General features: G+C 36.7%; 1 protein-coding gene across 4 annotated transcripts in view; it reads right to left on the bottom strand.

Annotated features, from left to right (window-relative positions):
* Positions 1-16,857, bottom strand: part of LOC136033137 (neuropathy target esterase sws-like) — a 201,282-nt gene that overhangs the window by 169,709 nt on the left and 14,716 nt on the right. For all 4 annotated transcript variants that reach the window (XM_065713787.1, XM_065713796.1, XM_065713805.1 and 1 more), the window contains exon 2: positions 1,464-1,548. In XM_065713787.1, coding sequence (XP_065569859.1) covers positions 1,464-1,506 — 43 coding nt within the window. In that variant the 5' untranslated portion in view covers positions 1,507-1,548. The remainder of the gene's footprint in view (positions 1-1,463; positions 1,549-16,857) is intronic.

Raw genomic sequence — 16,857 nt, forward strand, 5'->3', positions numbered from 1 at the left:
AACAGAATTTAAACTAAGATGAAACATAGATTATCAATTATAGAAAGAAGTTGCCATCCCTCAAATCCCTTAAAGGCTAGTGTTGTTTCTACTTCACTGCAGTTGCCCAAAATATTTTTTTTAACTAACCTGTAGTAAAAATGGTACAATTTAGCATTGAAGTAGATAAATCAACTTTTTATAAATTAATTTCATTTTTATGATAAATAATTTTTTTAAAGCAGCTTTAAGAGGTTGGATGAGCAACATTTACACTTATCGCCCGATAAAATTGAACTTTCTCTTGAAAAGAAAATCCACAACTTTATCAAAATAGGTCTGTTATTTGCTCTATAGGTGCTAAAATAGGGAACTATATCCAACCAAGAACCCTTGGGGACAAGGACTTTTGATATCCTATCCTCCCTTACAAGTAGACATACGCAAAGTGGTAATAACAGTTGTAATGACAGTAGCCATAACCGTTTCTCAATGTATGAAGAAGTGACAGGTTGGACCAAAATTTTCACAAAGTATTTCCTAAGTATTTAGGAACCCCCTCCCCTGTTTTACAAAGAAGTCTGAACAAGATTAAACTACCAAGAGGCAAAATCATGAAAACAGTTTTTTCTCCCCCGGCAAAATTGATTGAGACTCAATGACTCCTTGTGAACAATGTCTGAACAATTTCAGACAATTTTAACCTCCCTTTCTTCCTCTCCATAAAGTTTGGCCTGGCCCATGACTTTACATAGTAGGACAATAATTTGCGTCTATTTTACAAGTCCTTCAACCTATCCCCCCTCAACCTATCCCTCCCTCAGACAAGAACATCCTCCGTCAACCTATTCTTGTCAAAGGAGTAAGTTCAGATCTCATCCTGATCCCCAAAAACATAACGAGGAAATTTGCTTGTGATTCCATCCAACGTTTGTTAATATCCAGAAAGGCCCTTTAAATAGAGTTGTGAAGACAAGAATCTGAACGGATTTTTCCAAATTGGCAACAGAGGAAAAATCAACAGATTTCCAGTGACATTAACAAGAATTTTGAGGAACACATCCTCTCTCGCCCTTGAAAGACAGAAATCTAATAATGGTGCAAATCTTGTAATAATAACGAATTATTGGGTTTCCTTTTAAAAACAAATTTCATCAACATTCCCGCTCCTAGTAGAATTATTTCAATGTCTCCTTCCTATAAGTAAAATCCCTAAGCAAGTCATAGTGATTTGTTAATACCATCAATATCAGTGTCCTTGATTAACTTTAGTAGTTTTAAAACTACACTTTCACTGCCTTTCAAGACCAGTCCCAAGTCTTTAATCAATGATTATTTTTTTTACCAAAGTAACTAACAGCCTTTGCTTCAAATGAAAAACCAATATGCATAAAAATGTATTTTAAATTTCATGTTTCATGTATATTTTTATATCAAGCAAATGGCAATGTTTCTTAATTTAAAAAAATAAATAAGTAGCCTACCTTTTTTTGGGACTCTCAGCCAGAACCATACAGTTAGAGGCATTATTATAAGTATTCCAAGGACAATCAGTACTGCATTGAGAACCTGCAAAAATGATATGAATAATTGCTCTGCTTGACAATCAAGGGAAACTTTGAGCAGCTCTTAATGATGTTAGGGATTTTCTCTTTTACTGGGAAACAAGTACTGCAAACAGCTTGCTAAGAACAAGATATAGATAATAAGAATAAGAACAAGATAATTCAAGCATAATGCTTCTCAAAAAAGTATCAAGGAAAGTAAAAATGATTTTTTTTTTTTTTTTTTTTTTTTTTTTTTTTTTTTTGTTAAATGGCTAATTGGGACTATGCACAACCAAATATAGCTTTAAAATTTGGAAAAAATTGGAAATTCAATAATTAATGCATAAAAAAGGCAAATAATATGGCAGTGCTGATCTCTGTTTCTTGGCCCTTCAGCCAGGAAGCGCAATGGGGGGTTGGGGGCCAACCATCCTGTGCTTTTGCACACCCTTCCTCTCCCAGATTACCCGATTACAATTTTTAGATGGCTATATTACTCAGAAAAGTTGAAAGGTCCAATAACTTTGCCTTTGGGGAGTAACATTCCAAACAGTTCGTATAACTAACTTTCTCTTTTACTGGGAAACAAGTACTGCAAACAGCTTGCTAAGAACAAGATGATCTTTAGAATTTTTTCAAGCATAATGCTTCTCCAGAAAGTATCAAGGAAAGTAAAAATGATGTTTTTTTGTTAAATGGCCAATTGGGACTATGCACAACCAAATATAGCTTTAAAATTTGAAAAATTTGGAAATTCAACAATTAATATATAAAAAAAGGCAAATAATATGGCAGTGCTGATCTCTGTTTCTTGGCAATGTTTCTAGCGCAATGGGGGGTTGGGGGCCAACCATCCTGTGCTTTTGCACACCCTTCCTCTCCCAGATTTCTCCCAGTACCCATTTAGAGCTAAGTCGACTCTGGCTGAGCTTACAGTCACACCACTGACCCCCATCCCAAACTAAATAATTTGGTACACTAAGATTCGAGCCCTTGTCCTCTCAGACAATTGATCCTGAATCTAGTGCACCAACTCACTCAGCCATATCTATATAAATAAAAATAAGTTGTCTGTGTGTGTGTGGGTCTGTCGGGTGACGTCATGTTTGTGTGTTGACTGACGTCATGAAGTTAGTTGTCGTCATTTTTGTTATGACGGTGACGTCATTAAAGGTATTTAAGACATGCGTTCACGGAGAAATCTATTAATGTTTAACTGTAAAATGGCTGATGGACTTATAATGGCAACAGCCGAGGAAGATGCTCAAAGAGTCTATGCCAAAAAACTTGCTGCTGATAGAGAAAGTAAGAAAAGAAAGCGTGCCGAGGAATCAAAAGAACAGCAAGAAAACAGGCTTGAGGCTGATAGAGAAAGAAAGAACAGAAAGCGTGCCGAGGAACTACCAGAGCAACGCGAAACCAGACTTGCTGCTAAAAGAGAAAGTGAAAAAAGAAGGCGTGCCGAGGAACTACCAGAGCAACATGAAACCAGACTTGCTGCTAAAAGAGAAAGTGAAAAAAGAAGGCATGCCGAGGAACTACCAGAGCAACATGAAACCAGACTTGCTGCTAAAAGAAAAAGTGAAAAAAGAATGCGTGCCGAGGAATCACAAGAGCAGCAAGAAATCAGGCTTGCTGCTGATAGAGAAAGTAAGAAAAGAAAGCGTGCCGAGGAATCAGAGCAACCTGAAAGTTATCGCCTGGCATTCAGGTACAGCCCAGTCAATGATTATAGCTTGAGTAGACGTGATCAGATCGGGACTATGTCTAAAATTTGTCCCTATTGCAAGGCCTTGAAATTCAATGGTGAAACAATGGGAATGTGTTGCGCCTCAGGAAAAGTTAAACTTCCTCTATTGGCTGCACCACCAGAGCGATTGAAGACTTTCCTTACTGGAACTACGTCAGAATCTAATCGTTTTTTATCACAAATCAGAAAATATAACCCATGTTTCCAAATGACGTCGTTTGGAGCCCAAATCGAAAATCCAGATCAATTTATGTCTACTTTCAAAGTAAAAGGGCAAATTTATCATAGAGCAGGGTCCCTTCTACCATTCTCAGGCAAAAATCATAAATTTTTACAATTGTACTTCATCAGTAATAGAAATTCTGAATTGAATGCACGTTGCGAAATTTCTCCCAACGTTGAAACGACAATCGTTTCCCAATTGCAACATCTTTTCCACGAAAATAATAATTTAGTGCGTCTGTTCAAAACAGCTTTCGATTTGATGCCTACTGGTACGCATTAAATTGTTATTTCCGCTGACAAAACGCCTCCTGGCCAACATGGGCGTACATACAATGCTCCAACTATCGACGAAGTGGCAATCGTTATGGTCGGTGATCAGTTTTTACCTCGAGATATTATTCTTCATAAGCGAAACGCTCAGTTGTTAAGAATTGCTGAAACTCATCGATGCTACGATGCCCTACAATATCCTATCATTTTTTGGGATGGAGCCGACGGCTATCACTTTAATATTATATTGATGAATCCAGCCACTAACAAAGAAATGAATAAGAAATGCAGTGCAATGCATTATTATTCCTATAGACTAATGATTCGGCAGGATGAAGAAAATTATATTTTAAAAGGCCGTCAATTGTTTCACCAATACGTCATTGATATGTATGCTAAAATTGAATCAGAACGTTTGCTATATATCCGCCTGAATCAGACCAAGCTCCGCTCTGAACAATACATTCATTTGCGAGATGCAATTGTAAATGACGGTAATACCACAAACGTTGGAAGATTAACAATTTTACCTTCGTCATATGCTGGCAGTCCCCGTCATATGCATGAATATGCTCAAGATGCTATTGCGTATGTTCGTCTCTATGGTCGTCCAGATTTATTTATTACATTTACATGTAATCAATCTTGGGACGAGATACGGCAGCTTTTACTTCAAGGACAATCGGCGGTTCTTAGACATGACATTACGGCCCGTGTCTTCCGGCAAAAGTTGAAATCACTGATAAACTACATAGTAAAACTTGAAGTGTTTGGGTCAGTGCGATGCTGGATGTACTCAGTGGAATGGCAAAAACGAGGTTTGCCACACGCAAATATACTAATCTGGCTACATAAAAAAATTACTTCGAACGAAATTGATGATGTGATTTCCGCTGAAATACCTGATGAAAATGTCGATGAGGGGTTACATGATATTATTGTAAAAAATATGATAAATGGACCTTGCGGTGCACTGAACGAAAATTAACCATGCATGGCCAAAGGAAGGTGCACAAAGCAATATCCTCGACTTTTAGTATCCAACACAATTACTGGCAATGATGGTTACCCACAATATAGAAGAAGATCTACTGAAGATGGCGGTAAAACAGCAATAATAAAGAAGCGTAACGGTACCGCCATCGAAGTAGATAACCAGTGGGTTGTTCCATATTCCCCATTATTATCAAAAACATTTAATGCACACATAAACGTTGAATACTGTAACTCCGTAAAGGCAATCAAATACATATGTAAATACGTCAACAAAGGCAGTGACATGGCAGTTTTTGGCTTGCAGCCCGAAATCAAAGATATCGACGAAATCGTACAATATCAGGCTGGAAGATACATAAGCAGTATTGAAGCTGTTTGGCGAATTCTTTCATTTCCGATACATGAACGTAGTCCAGCTGTTGTTCACTTAGCGGTACATTTACAGAATGGTCAACGTGTGTATTTATCGGAAACCAACGTGCAACAAAGAGCCCTGAATCCACCTGATACAAAGTTAACCGCTTTCTTTTCGCTTTGCAAAAATGATTCTTTTGCAAAAAAACTGCTGTATACTGAAGTGCCTTCGTATTACATGTGGAATACTAAAAATAAAGTATTTGAACGTCGAAAACAGGGTAAGTCAGTCGACGACCAACCTACCATCTTCAAAGATACCACGATAGGAAGACTCTACACCGTTCACCCCAATCAACATGAATCCTTCTTTCTACGCCTGCTTTTGGTGAATGTACCGGTCCGACATCCTTTGAGTATTTGCGAACTGTAAACGGTACTATACATGACACTTACCGTAGTGCATGCCAAGCTCTGAATTTACTGGAGAATTACCAACACTGGGATAACTGCATCAATGACGCGTGCGAAACGTCAACTCTAAGTCAAATTCGTGCATTGTTTGGCATCATTTTAACAACTTGCTCTCCATCAGCTCCTACAGAGTTATGGGAAAAATATAAGTCAAAAATGTCCGAAGATATACTCCATCGAAAACAGTTAGAGACGTCAGATATGACTTTTGATTTTACATCAGAAATTTATAACTACACTTTAGTTATTATAGAAGATTTGTGCGAACGTATGGCAAACAAACCTCTTCAGGATTTGGGAATGCCTTCACCTAACCGTATCGCTGCTGTTTCGACATTTGTAGAATTGGATCGTGAACAAAGTTACAGTACGAGTGATCTATTGTCGTATGTACAAAATAACATTTCCAAGTTAACGTCGGAACAAAAAGACATTTATGATACGATAATGCATTGTGTCGATAACAACGTTGGAGAAATTTTCTTTTTGGATGCGCCAGGAGGTACTGGTAAAACATTTGTGATAAAACTGATTCTGGCATCAATTCGATCAAAAAAATGATATAGCGTTGGCAATTGCGTCGTCCGGAATAGCCGCAACATTGCTGCCTGGTGGAAGAACTGCTCATTCCGCTTTGAAATTGCCTCTGAATTTGCATTCTACAGAATCTCCCACGTGCAATATTTCCAAATCATCTGGGATGGGTAAAGTATTGCAGCAATGCAAACTTATTATTTGGGATGAGTGCACAATGGCACACAAAAAATCGCTCGAGACTCTGGATCAAAGCTTGAAAGATTTGCGAGGGAAGTCGAAACCCTTTGGCAGCACATTAATATTGCTTGCGGGAGATTTCAGGCAAACATTACCTATAATACCTAGATCAACCCCTGCAGACGAAATTAATGCTTGCCTGAAAAATTCTAATTTATGGGCACACGTAAAAACATTAAAATTAACTACAAATATACGTGTCCGATTGCAAAACGATGACTCTGGTCAAACATTTCCAGATAAATTGCTGGCAATTGGAAACGGAAAGCTCCCAGTAGACTCAATTTCAGGACGTATACAACTACCTGCTGATTTCTGTAATTTAGTGACATCCAAAAATGAATTGATTGAAAAAGTATTTCCGAATATTCTAAACAATTATAAAAATAATAAATGGCTAAGTGAAAGAGCGATTCTTGCACCCAAAAATATAGACGTCCACAAAACCAAAAATATTGTTTTGACCAAGATTCGAGACCAGGCAGTCCTTTGCAAGTCAGTCGACACAGTTTTGGAACCAAATGAAGCGGTTAATTATCCATCTGAATTTTGAATTCCGTGGATCTTTCAGGGTTTCCACCACACGTGCTACAACTAAAAATAGGCGTACCAATAATACTTTTAAGAAATATCAACCCACCAAAGCTTTGCAATGGCACGTGACTTGCCGTAAAAAACAAACAATGGAAAACCTAATAGAGGCTACAATCTTAACAGGGCCTTTTTTGTGGTTGAGGCTGTTCTTATTCCTCGCATTCCCATGATTCCAACGGATCTGCCTTTTCAATTTAAAAGATTGCAATTCCCAATTCGATTAGCATTTGCAATCACCATTAACAAAGCTCAAGGTCAATCATTAGAAAAATGTGGTGTAGATCTTAATACTGATTGTTTTTCCCATGGACAATTGTACGTTGCATGTTCGAGGGTCGGTAAACCTGACAATCTATTTATATGCAGCGACAATTGGACAGCGAAGAATGTTGTATATTCGCAAGTTTTACGCAGTTAATTTGTATTGTATCTATCTATCTATCTATCTATATAAAAACGAGTTGTGTGTATGCATGTTTGTTTCTTTGTAAAAAGAGCGTTTGCATATGACGTCATTATTAGTACATAAGGCTTTGTATATGCACAGACAATGGGAAAGCCAAGAATGTTGTATATTCGCAAGTTTTACGTAGTTTAAAACACATATATAAATCTATCTATATTCATAGGTGGTACACAGGGACACAACTACAATGGCGCGTAACTAATATGGCGCGTAACGACTTACGCGCAAGGGCAATATATAAATTTAGGCAATTATGCAGTCTTGATAATTATAGACGGAATGTCATAATGTTTTATAAACTCCCTAGTTCTGGTCGAATAAAAAGAAAATCTAGAAATTAATGGTTTCAATACATAAATATGGCTCAGAAGGGTCAGGGAAAAAAGAAGCGGGGAAAAAATTCAATTTCTTCCATATTTTAAACACTAAAATACTGCTCAGACCTTGAAAAACTAAATTTTTTGCAACAAAAAAAAAGTTTATCCACAATAGCAGATTAAATTTTATTTCTAAATCGTTGCTTAATTCCTCTACAATCCATTTCTTTAAAATGTGTAAAAATTCGATTCCTAAGTGAATTCCCATTAAAGTTCAATCTGTAGCAATTAAAATCAGTTAGTTTTAAATGAAAGAAATTACATTAAATAGAGGAAAGCTTAAATACGGACAAAAGCTTCTGAAACATGAACAGTATATTGAGTCTCGAGTAAAATGTGAGTGAAAATCTAAAGCAAGTTATAGGAGACACAAGCTCCCTAGTTATTTTTAGTAGTTTATTTTATGTTTGTTTTAAAGTTGAAATCATCGTTCATTGTGATGAATGTTCATTTTCTGTTCAATTTAACGCAGTTAAATATTTTACCACTATTATTACTAACAAATTACTGCATCATTGAGTCGAAGGCCAATAGAGTTGCACATGATCCTCCTCCATCCAAACCCAGCCAAAGCTCTCTTTGTGACGCTCTCCCTAGTGCTAACTACGTTTAAATCTTTACTAAGTATCCCTTTCTATACCATTCAGGGATGGCCTGTTTTTTCTCAGGGCCTACACAGATGGCCAAAAACCAAAATCTTTCACAATCTGTCTTCCCTCATCTGCAAAACGTATCCTATTGATCTAAGCCTTTCCCTCATTATAGCCCACAATTCCTCTGAAAAATATCTACCAAATACTCTTTTGTCTTCTGAAATACCTGCATTCAGAACCATACTTGACCATTGTTATGACTGCAGCTTCCACAGTATTTATTGTGGTTGTTACTATTTTAATGTTTTATAGTTGTTAGCATTTTATGTGTTGTAGCTGTGGGAATTTTTATGAACTATAGTTGTTTGCACTGTTATGTGTTATAATTGCTAGAATATTTTGTTGTTATTAGTGTTATCTTTGTTGTGCATTACAGTTATTAATATTATTTGTGTTTTTATCTTTGTTATATGTTACAGCTGTTAGTATTGTTTAAGCTATAGTTGTTAGCAATATGATTTATATTTTAGTTGTTAGCATTCTTAGGCATTATAGTTTTTGATTTGTTATGTGTTATAGTTGTTATAATTTTTATATGTTGTAGCTGTTACCACTGCATTATAGTGGTTAGTATTGTTACCTGTTATAGTTGATAGCATTTTTCTTATTTAAATTCTTATTTATGCGGATTCAGATACCTTCAGCCCAGTATTAACGTGATAAAGTAAATGAACTCTTTAAAGGAAAGCCAAAGCAGTTGCATAATACAGTCAAGAAAATCAGTGATAAAACAGTCAAAGATGTTGACTTTAATCTTGATGTTCTCCCTGAAACTACAGCTAACAAACTAAATAAACACCTTGCTGCTGCTATACAAATCCTTCCTGCTCTCATGTAATATTCCCCAACCCCCAGCACTAGGATATCCCTGTAATAGAGCCTGTTGATGTTGAGGCGAAAACAAGTAAACTAAAGAAAACTTCAATATGCCTCCTTGACATCCCAATTGATTTAGTAAAAGCATTTCCTGATAAGTTATCGAAAACTTTATCAATATTTTTAATAAAATAACTAGAAGTGGTTCATCCCCTAAGTGCTAAAAAAAAGGATACATTACACCCATACAGAAGAAAGGTGTTAGGTTGGATTTTTATGGGGTATGGCCGATTAAACTAACACCAATATTCTCTAAACTGTACAATAGTTTCACAGCACACTGGCTTAAAAACATGGTCCTAGTACTTATTGATGAACAATAATTCAGAAACATGAAAGGTTTATCAGCAAAACACATTACCTGATTGGTCTCCTTACTACTGCATATAAATTACTTGATGAGCAAGATACCTGACTCAGTCTCCTTTTAATTGACCTCCAAAAGGGTTATGATCTGGTTAGTCATAATGTTTTAGTTGAAACATTGCTGAATGAATTTAATGTATTCTATTTTCTAGTCAATAAAATTGCATCTATTATTTTGATTTACTACAATTAAAAGCACAAAAGTTTTTGGTTTTAAAACCAATTAATGCAAGAACTGAGCTTTACAGAAAGAGCTTTATACTTTGTTGAAATTATAAATCAATGAAATTTGTGATTCATCATGTTAATGTATCATTGTGTTGCGAGAGCAACACTTTGGTTTTGGCCTGTTTTTTTTTTTTTTTCCTATGCCGCCGATCTCAGCTTATTCCTGGAAACTGGTAAGGGTCCAACCTGTGCGGTTTTTACAGAAAGTGTGGACGTCAGGCCGGATTGATGAATATGACATTACATTTTGGAAAGCTCTGCAGAACTCTTGCCTGGGGCCAAAAAGGATGGTTTTGTCCACAAGCCAGAGCCTATGGTGTGCGAAATGAAGTGGAGTTATATAGCCTATGTCAGAGAGGAGCATCTGAAGTTGTGCAGCCAAGCTTTTGTTTCATCAAACCACGTTTCTGCTTTCGAATGGAAAGCTCCGTTCAAGCAGGCAGGCACCACTTTCAAATTGAATTTGGACTAAAATCTATAAGTGTTAAATATATGCGGCAGTTTCCCGGCCCCACAGCCACTATATCTTCTTTGAGTGATAAATAGACAAATTTACAGAAGCAAAAAATGTAATTTCCCGGCATTTTCCCACGGGTCCGAAAGTGCTGCCGTGATTTCGGCTGGGCTTATCATTTGTTTTTTTTTCAGACTTGGGATTGAGGTAGAGAAATGTTATCAGATGTACCTCTTAAACTTTAAAAGTTCTGTCATTGCAAAAGAAATTGGAGCTTATCCTTTGCTCCTTTCTAAGTGGTGACATTAAAAAGTTGGCCAACAGCAAAAAAATCAACTTTTGAACTAACACAGATAGAATTTTTTTTTCGATGGCAATCGACAGCTCTTGATGAGCTGATCAGAGTATATGTCATTCATTTTTTGGTAAAAAATTCTTTCATGAGATATACCAGTTTGAAAGTCTCAAGGGGTTGACAACTTCAGTAGTAGGGTACACACTGCAACCAAAAATAGGCTGATACCAATTGTGAGACAAGTAGAGGACTTGTAAGAAACAGTCGACTGTTAGACCATAATCATCTTCGGCAATAAGGGGTTTGCAACTTTGGCTACTTGGTGTACCTATTATTTGTTTCCGTTGTATTTGATGGTACGACCAATTGGTTCCATTGGTAAGACATGCAGGGGACTTGTAAGTAATAATCGTCTGTTAGGCTACAATCATCTTCAATGGAGAGGGGTTTGTAACCTTCACTAGTTAGTGTAGCCTACCCATTCTCACTGTAACCAAGAATTTAGTGTTTACACAACAGTTACAAACGATAACGTAAAACAATGAAAGCACTGAGGGGTTTGTAACTTTTGCTAGTTGGTGTACCCATACTCACTGTAACATAGAATTAAGTGTTTACACAATGGGTACAAATGATAACGTGAAACAATGAGGCAGTTTCGTAATAATTAATAGAGTTTCATCTATGGTATTTTGATCCTGAAAAGTTACAGATAGTTTTATAATAAAAACTAGATTATATAAGATATTATTCCAAGTCTTGATCTGTCATGATGTCTACGATTGAAAAGGATAAAGTTCAACTGGCTGCAAAGTCAATTTAGTCTCTTCTTTTGGTATTATAGCTCGTGATGAGCTGACGAAAGTATATCTCATCAATTTTTGGTACGAAAATTCCTTCATGAGATATACCAGTTGGAGAATTTCAAGGGGTTGACAACTTCAGTAGTAAGGTACACACTGAAACCAAAAATAGGCCAATACCAATTGTGAGACATGTAGGGGACTTGTAAGTTGCAAATTTTGCTATCTGGTGTACCTATTATTTGTTTCCAGTGTATTTGATGGTAAGACTGAGATAGTTCCAGTGGCAAGACATGTAGGGGACTTATAAGTAATAACCGCCTGTGAGGCTAAAATCATCTTCAGTGAAGAGGGTTTTGTAACTTTTGCTAGTTGGTGTAGCCTACCCATACTCACTGTAACCTAGAATTAAGTGCTTATGCAATAGGTACAAACGATAACGTAAAACAACGAGGCAGTTTCGTAATAATTAATAGAGTGTCATCTATGGTATTTTGATCCTGAAAAGTTACGGATAGATTTATAATACCATTTAGATCATATAAGATACTGTTTCAAGTTTTCATCCATCATGATGTCTACGATTGATAAGGATAACATTCAACTGGCTGCAAAGTCAATTTAGTTCCTTCTTCCGGTATTATTGATAGCTTGTGATGAGCTGATAAAAAATATGTCATAGTAATTACTTCATAATTAATAGTGTCGTTTATGGTATTTGATCTTGAAAAGTTACAGATAGCTTTATAATACCAACTGCATTATATAAGATATTGTTCTAAGCTTTCATCTGTCATGATGTCTATAATTGAAAAGGTTAAGTTCAACTGGCTGCAAAGTCAATATAGTCCCTTCTTTTAATATCCTTTCGTTATTCTTGTTTTTTCAATGCTGAGGAATATCCTTTGATCAAATAAATAAATAAATAAATAAATAAATATATATATTCGCAAATTTGATGGCAGGCCGTTAAGCCTCAACAAAACAAAAATCTTAATTTGCATTTCTTCTAAATTTGCACAAGGAGAAAATGTCACTTGAATAATATACATCAACTTCCTTCTTGAATGTCAGTAGGTTTGTGGAGCAGATTACTTTGTACTGATGTCCTCGGAGATGATTTTTATTGAACTGCACGATTCTCTGGGCTGGCACGTTATCATAGGCTCCATTGCAGAGCTTGTACATTTCAATAAGATTACCACGATGGAATCTATAGGCGAGGGTTGGGATTTCAAGCTTTTTAAGCTGCTCTTCGTAGGGAAGGAAGCGTAACCTGGGAGAGAATTTAGTTATCCTCCTCTGAACATTTTCGAGAGCATCTATGTCCTTGTTGTAGTATGGTCTTGTAGAACAATGTCCATACTCAAGAATCGGGCAGACAAGGGACTTATAGAGCATAGCAAGCATTTTGTCGTCCTCGCACGAGAAGTTTCTTCTTGACAGCTTCATAGTGGCTACTGAAGTTCAGTTCAGAATCCACTAAGACGCCTAGGTATCTTTCTTCTTTACTAAGAGTGAGTGCAGCAGAACCAAGAAAGTATGAGGAAGAAAAGTTTTGTGGACCCAGAGTGGGGATATGACTTTTCTGGGTATTGATTTCCGTGATCCACTTCTTCATCCAGTCATCGATTCGTTGGAGATCCGCCTGCAGGTAGTGAATGTCTTCACATGACGAGATGACACGACAGAGCTTCGTGGCGTCCGCGTAGAGAAGGATGTCAGATTCAATGCCCTCAACCAGGTCCCGGATTTTCCAGTTTGATAACCTGCTTTTCTTCCTCCATTTTGTTTAAGAGAGAGTCAGCGTTGAAATAGAGGCATTTTATTTTTTTGGATTCATTTGTATGGCTTGGGCCTTTTCCTCGTCAATTTTGGGGCTGTCGTTGGCTGGGACCATTTGATGGTCTCGCCTGTTGTCTCATTCTCTGGTTCCAGTTGGACCTGGGATTGGTGCTTCCAGTAACGCTAGAGTGTTGCTGTACTTGCTGACCTTAGCTCGACGCTGTTGTGCCAATTGTGCCCTTTGCATTGGTGTTCGATCAGGGTTTATGTAGACCTGGTTTTCTACAAGTTTGTTGGTCGATTTTCTTAGATTTGGGGCTGTGCTGAGAATCTTCTGTTGCTTCTTGATTGTGTTGATTGAGTCCTTCAGTTTGACTACTAAGACGCGTGGCTTACTGCCATTTATTTGACTTCCCACGCGTACGACCTCACGAATGTCGTCGTGCTGCAGGTGAGCTCCCAAATCATTCTCTATAGTTAGGTTGATCACCAAGTCTGTGTCAGAGGTGTCTTCTGACTCCAGGAGACCAAAAATCGCAACAAGTCTGTTTTCCTTCTCTAAGTTGTTTTTCCTTATCTGCCTTCAGTATCACATCAACAGTAGTATCACAGCTTTGGATGGTGCTTTCCATTGGAACAGGAGCTGGGAGCAAAGGACTGGGTGCATTTAACTGGAGCGCTTCCCTCAGTTTTAGCTGCAGGAACGATACGTTTCTTTTGTTGCAGCTCTCGCATTCGTATTTGAAAAGACGTGAATCAGGATCTAGGCCCTTTATTGTTAGAAATAGATCGGCGTTTAATTGTCTACATCCCGCGTACTCGTATTCACCACAGAAAAAGCATTTGATGGCCGTGGAGTTTTCTGTCGGTAGATGACAGTAGCTGCATGGTTCATTTGCAGTGCTGAGCTCGACCGCTTCAGGTAAGGTGGCGTTTCCCTGTCCCAAGCTCTGATCCAAGATGTTGTTGTTGCCTCTGGATGTTGTTAGCATATCGTTGTTTGTGCTGATTGGAGTTGAGTTGTTTTTTGGTGGTAGATTTGGACTAGGGGCTACTACTGGGTTCGATCGGGTTTTGGCTCCCGATGCAGGTGAGCTTGTATTTGCAGGCTTGCAGCTAGGGCAAACAAAGATGCTTGCTAGTTCACGTGAGTATTTTGTCTTTTCCGCAAAGTCAGATGGCACCACTTATGGCATTTCGTGCATTTTGCACCACTGCTGCTTTTGGTTACATTTTGACTGCAAACAGAACATGGTGGTTGGTTCATTTGTTTGGTCGCAAATCAAATAGTTGTGCCGAGTGTTTCGAGCTCGAAATGTCGTCTGGCTATTTTTGAACCGTTACCCCGCAATTTAAGGAAGGTGGGCCAAAAAGATGTCTGAATCACTTCGCCACGATGCTCTGGCAACACTGCCTGATGATTTCACCGAAAAAGTGCCTACGTGACTAACGGTGGTGACGTCACTTCACTGAATAGCACAAGGGCGATGTAAAATCAGCTTGGGAATTATTCACACGTGATTACCCGTTTTTTCTATTGTCTTGGGAAACAATTTCACCTGGCTAATGCTTCACTGGATACGTTATAATGAATAGAAAAGTAAGGGAAGTGTTGAGGGTTGGTTACCTTGTCCCCGCAATTTAAGGGGCACGCCCGGCGGGTACCACGGTGTACCCGCGATCAGTAATCATGTGATTACTGATCGCGTTCTTCTTTGAACATAATGTTTTAAAAGCTTCAATGGGCTGACAACCTCAGCGTTTAACTGATAGCAAAGAAACAAAACCGAAGTGTTGCTCTTGCAACACTTTATTAGGCAAAGCTGGACAAAGGTTGCTGCAACACTTCACGTTGCTCAGGCAGGGTAGGTCTAGTTTGTATCGTTAATGTGTTAGTTTTTTTTGTTTCATTTTTAATTGACAGGCCATTTGGATTTATTGCTGTACAGTTTTTATAATGTACTTATGTTTTTACTCATGCCCTCATTTTTATTCATTTTACTTATATTACTTACTTTTACTTATTTTACTCACATTTTACTTACATACGTTTGTGTACTTGAGCCCACATTTTTATTCATTGTACTCATTTCATTTGATAGGTCAGTTTGGTTCATTGCTGTAGGTAATGTTTCAATACTTCACTTATACATACCTATGTTTCTTTTTGTATACAATGTAAGCTAGCTGACTGAAGGCAACAAGTTTGGCAGTTTTTATGCTGTGAGAGTTTGCTTTATAATAAAGTAGTATTCTATTCTATTATGTTTTATAGTTGCTACTACTATAATTTATATTATAGTTCTTAGTATTTTTATCTGTTGTAGATGTTAGCATTTTATGTGTTTATAGTTGTTAGCATTTTTATGCACTATTGATGTTTCCATTTTTATGTGTTATGGTTGTTCACATTTTTATATTTAATAGTTGTTAGCATTTTGACATGTTATAGTTGTTAGGATTTTCATGTGTTACAGTTCTTTGTTACTGAAATCTTTGTTTCTAATATTTGTTAGGATTTTCATTTATTTTTATAGTTTATTTGCATTGTTATGTATTATAGCTGTTAGAATTTTTGCTATAAATGATACTATTATTATGTGTTAGCATTATTTATGTTATAGTTGTAACCACTATAAATTTTATTACACTATAGTTGTTCATAATCAGCCAATTCATTTATGTAACTGTTGTAAAAATTTATTTTCAGACCATGGACTGTTTGGAAATCTTCTGTTAAAATATATTGTTAGCCTATCATCTGCAGAAATTTAAAAAAGACAGTATTCCTGTCATTTTGGTAACCTGAACCTTTATGTTGGGAGCTTTCATTATAATTCACACAAATTCAATCGTTTCATTCCTTTTTCATGATCAGAACCCCTCTATATGCAAATGACTGAATGAGTTAAGATGAGTTAAGCTGCAATTAGTTTTGAAAAGCATTGAGCAACTATGATAGACCCCCAAGATTGCAAAAAACCTCCATTCACCTTTTCTTTCAAATGTACATTTTTCTTGAATTTTGTATTAAATGTTACTGATTTACCACCTATTGATCAATATCACCATGGACTACTGATTCATAAGCCATTAATTTTGAGCCCCTGTGAATATTTGCTGGATCCTATTTCAAAAACCCATTTTCTGTATCCTTTTTATAACTCAATCTTATAATATATAATATACAGTAACTCAAACTTATAATCAAAATTCAAACTGATACCTCCAAACTTTCCCCCACATACTGAAACCCTTTTCAAACCAGAGGACTTTAAATTATGCTCTCTGGAGTAGAAAGTGTTTTAGTCACCATTAAAAGTGCAGTCACCATTAAAAACTGTCATTGAATAGTTATAAAATATCTTGTGAGATCTTTAGAGTCCTTTAAAACTTGATTTTTTTTTTTGGTAGCATTGAATTTTTAGTTATAAGTTTCAACCAACATACCCAACCATGATATTTTTCCATTACCAAATAACATTTCTGCCCATGTGGAAACCATTAATAGAGAGATCTGTTAAATACAAGATACATTTTGCTATAAATTTTGAATTAAATATTGTGCAATATATATCATGCATTATTCAT

Source organism: Artemia franciscana, chromosome 1 (assembly GCF_032884065.1).
Source record: "Artemia franciscana chromosome 1, ASM3288406v1, whole genome shotgun sequence".
Taxonomy (NCBI): Eukaryota; Metazoa; Arthropoda; class Branchiopoda; order Anostraca; family Artemiidae; genus Artemia; species Artemia franciscana.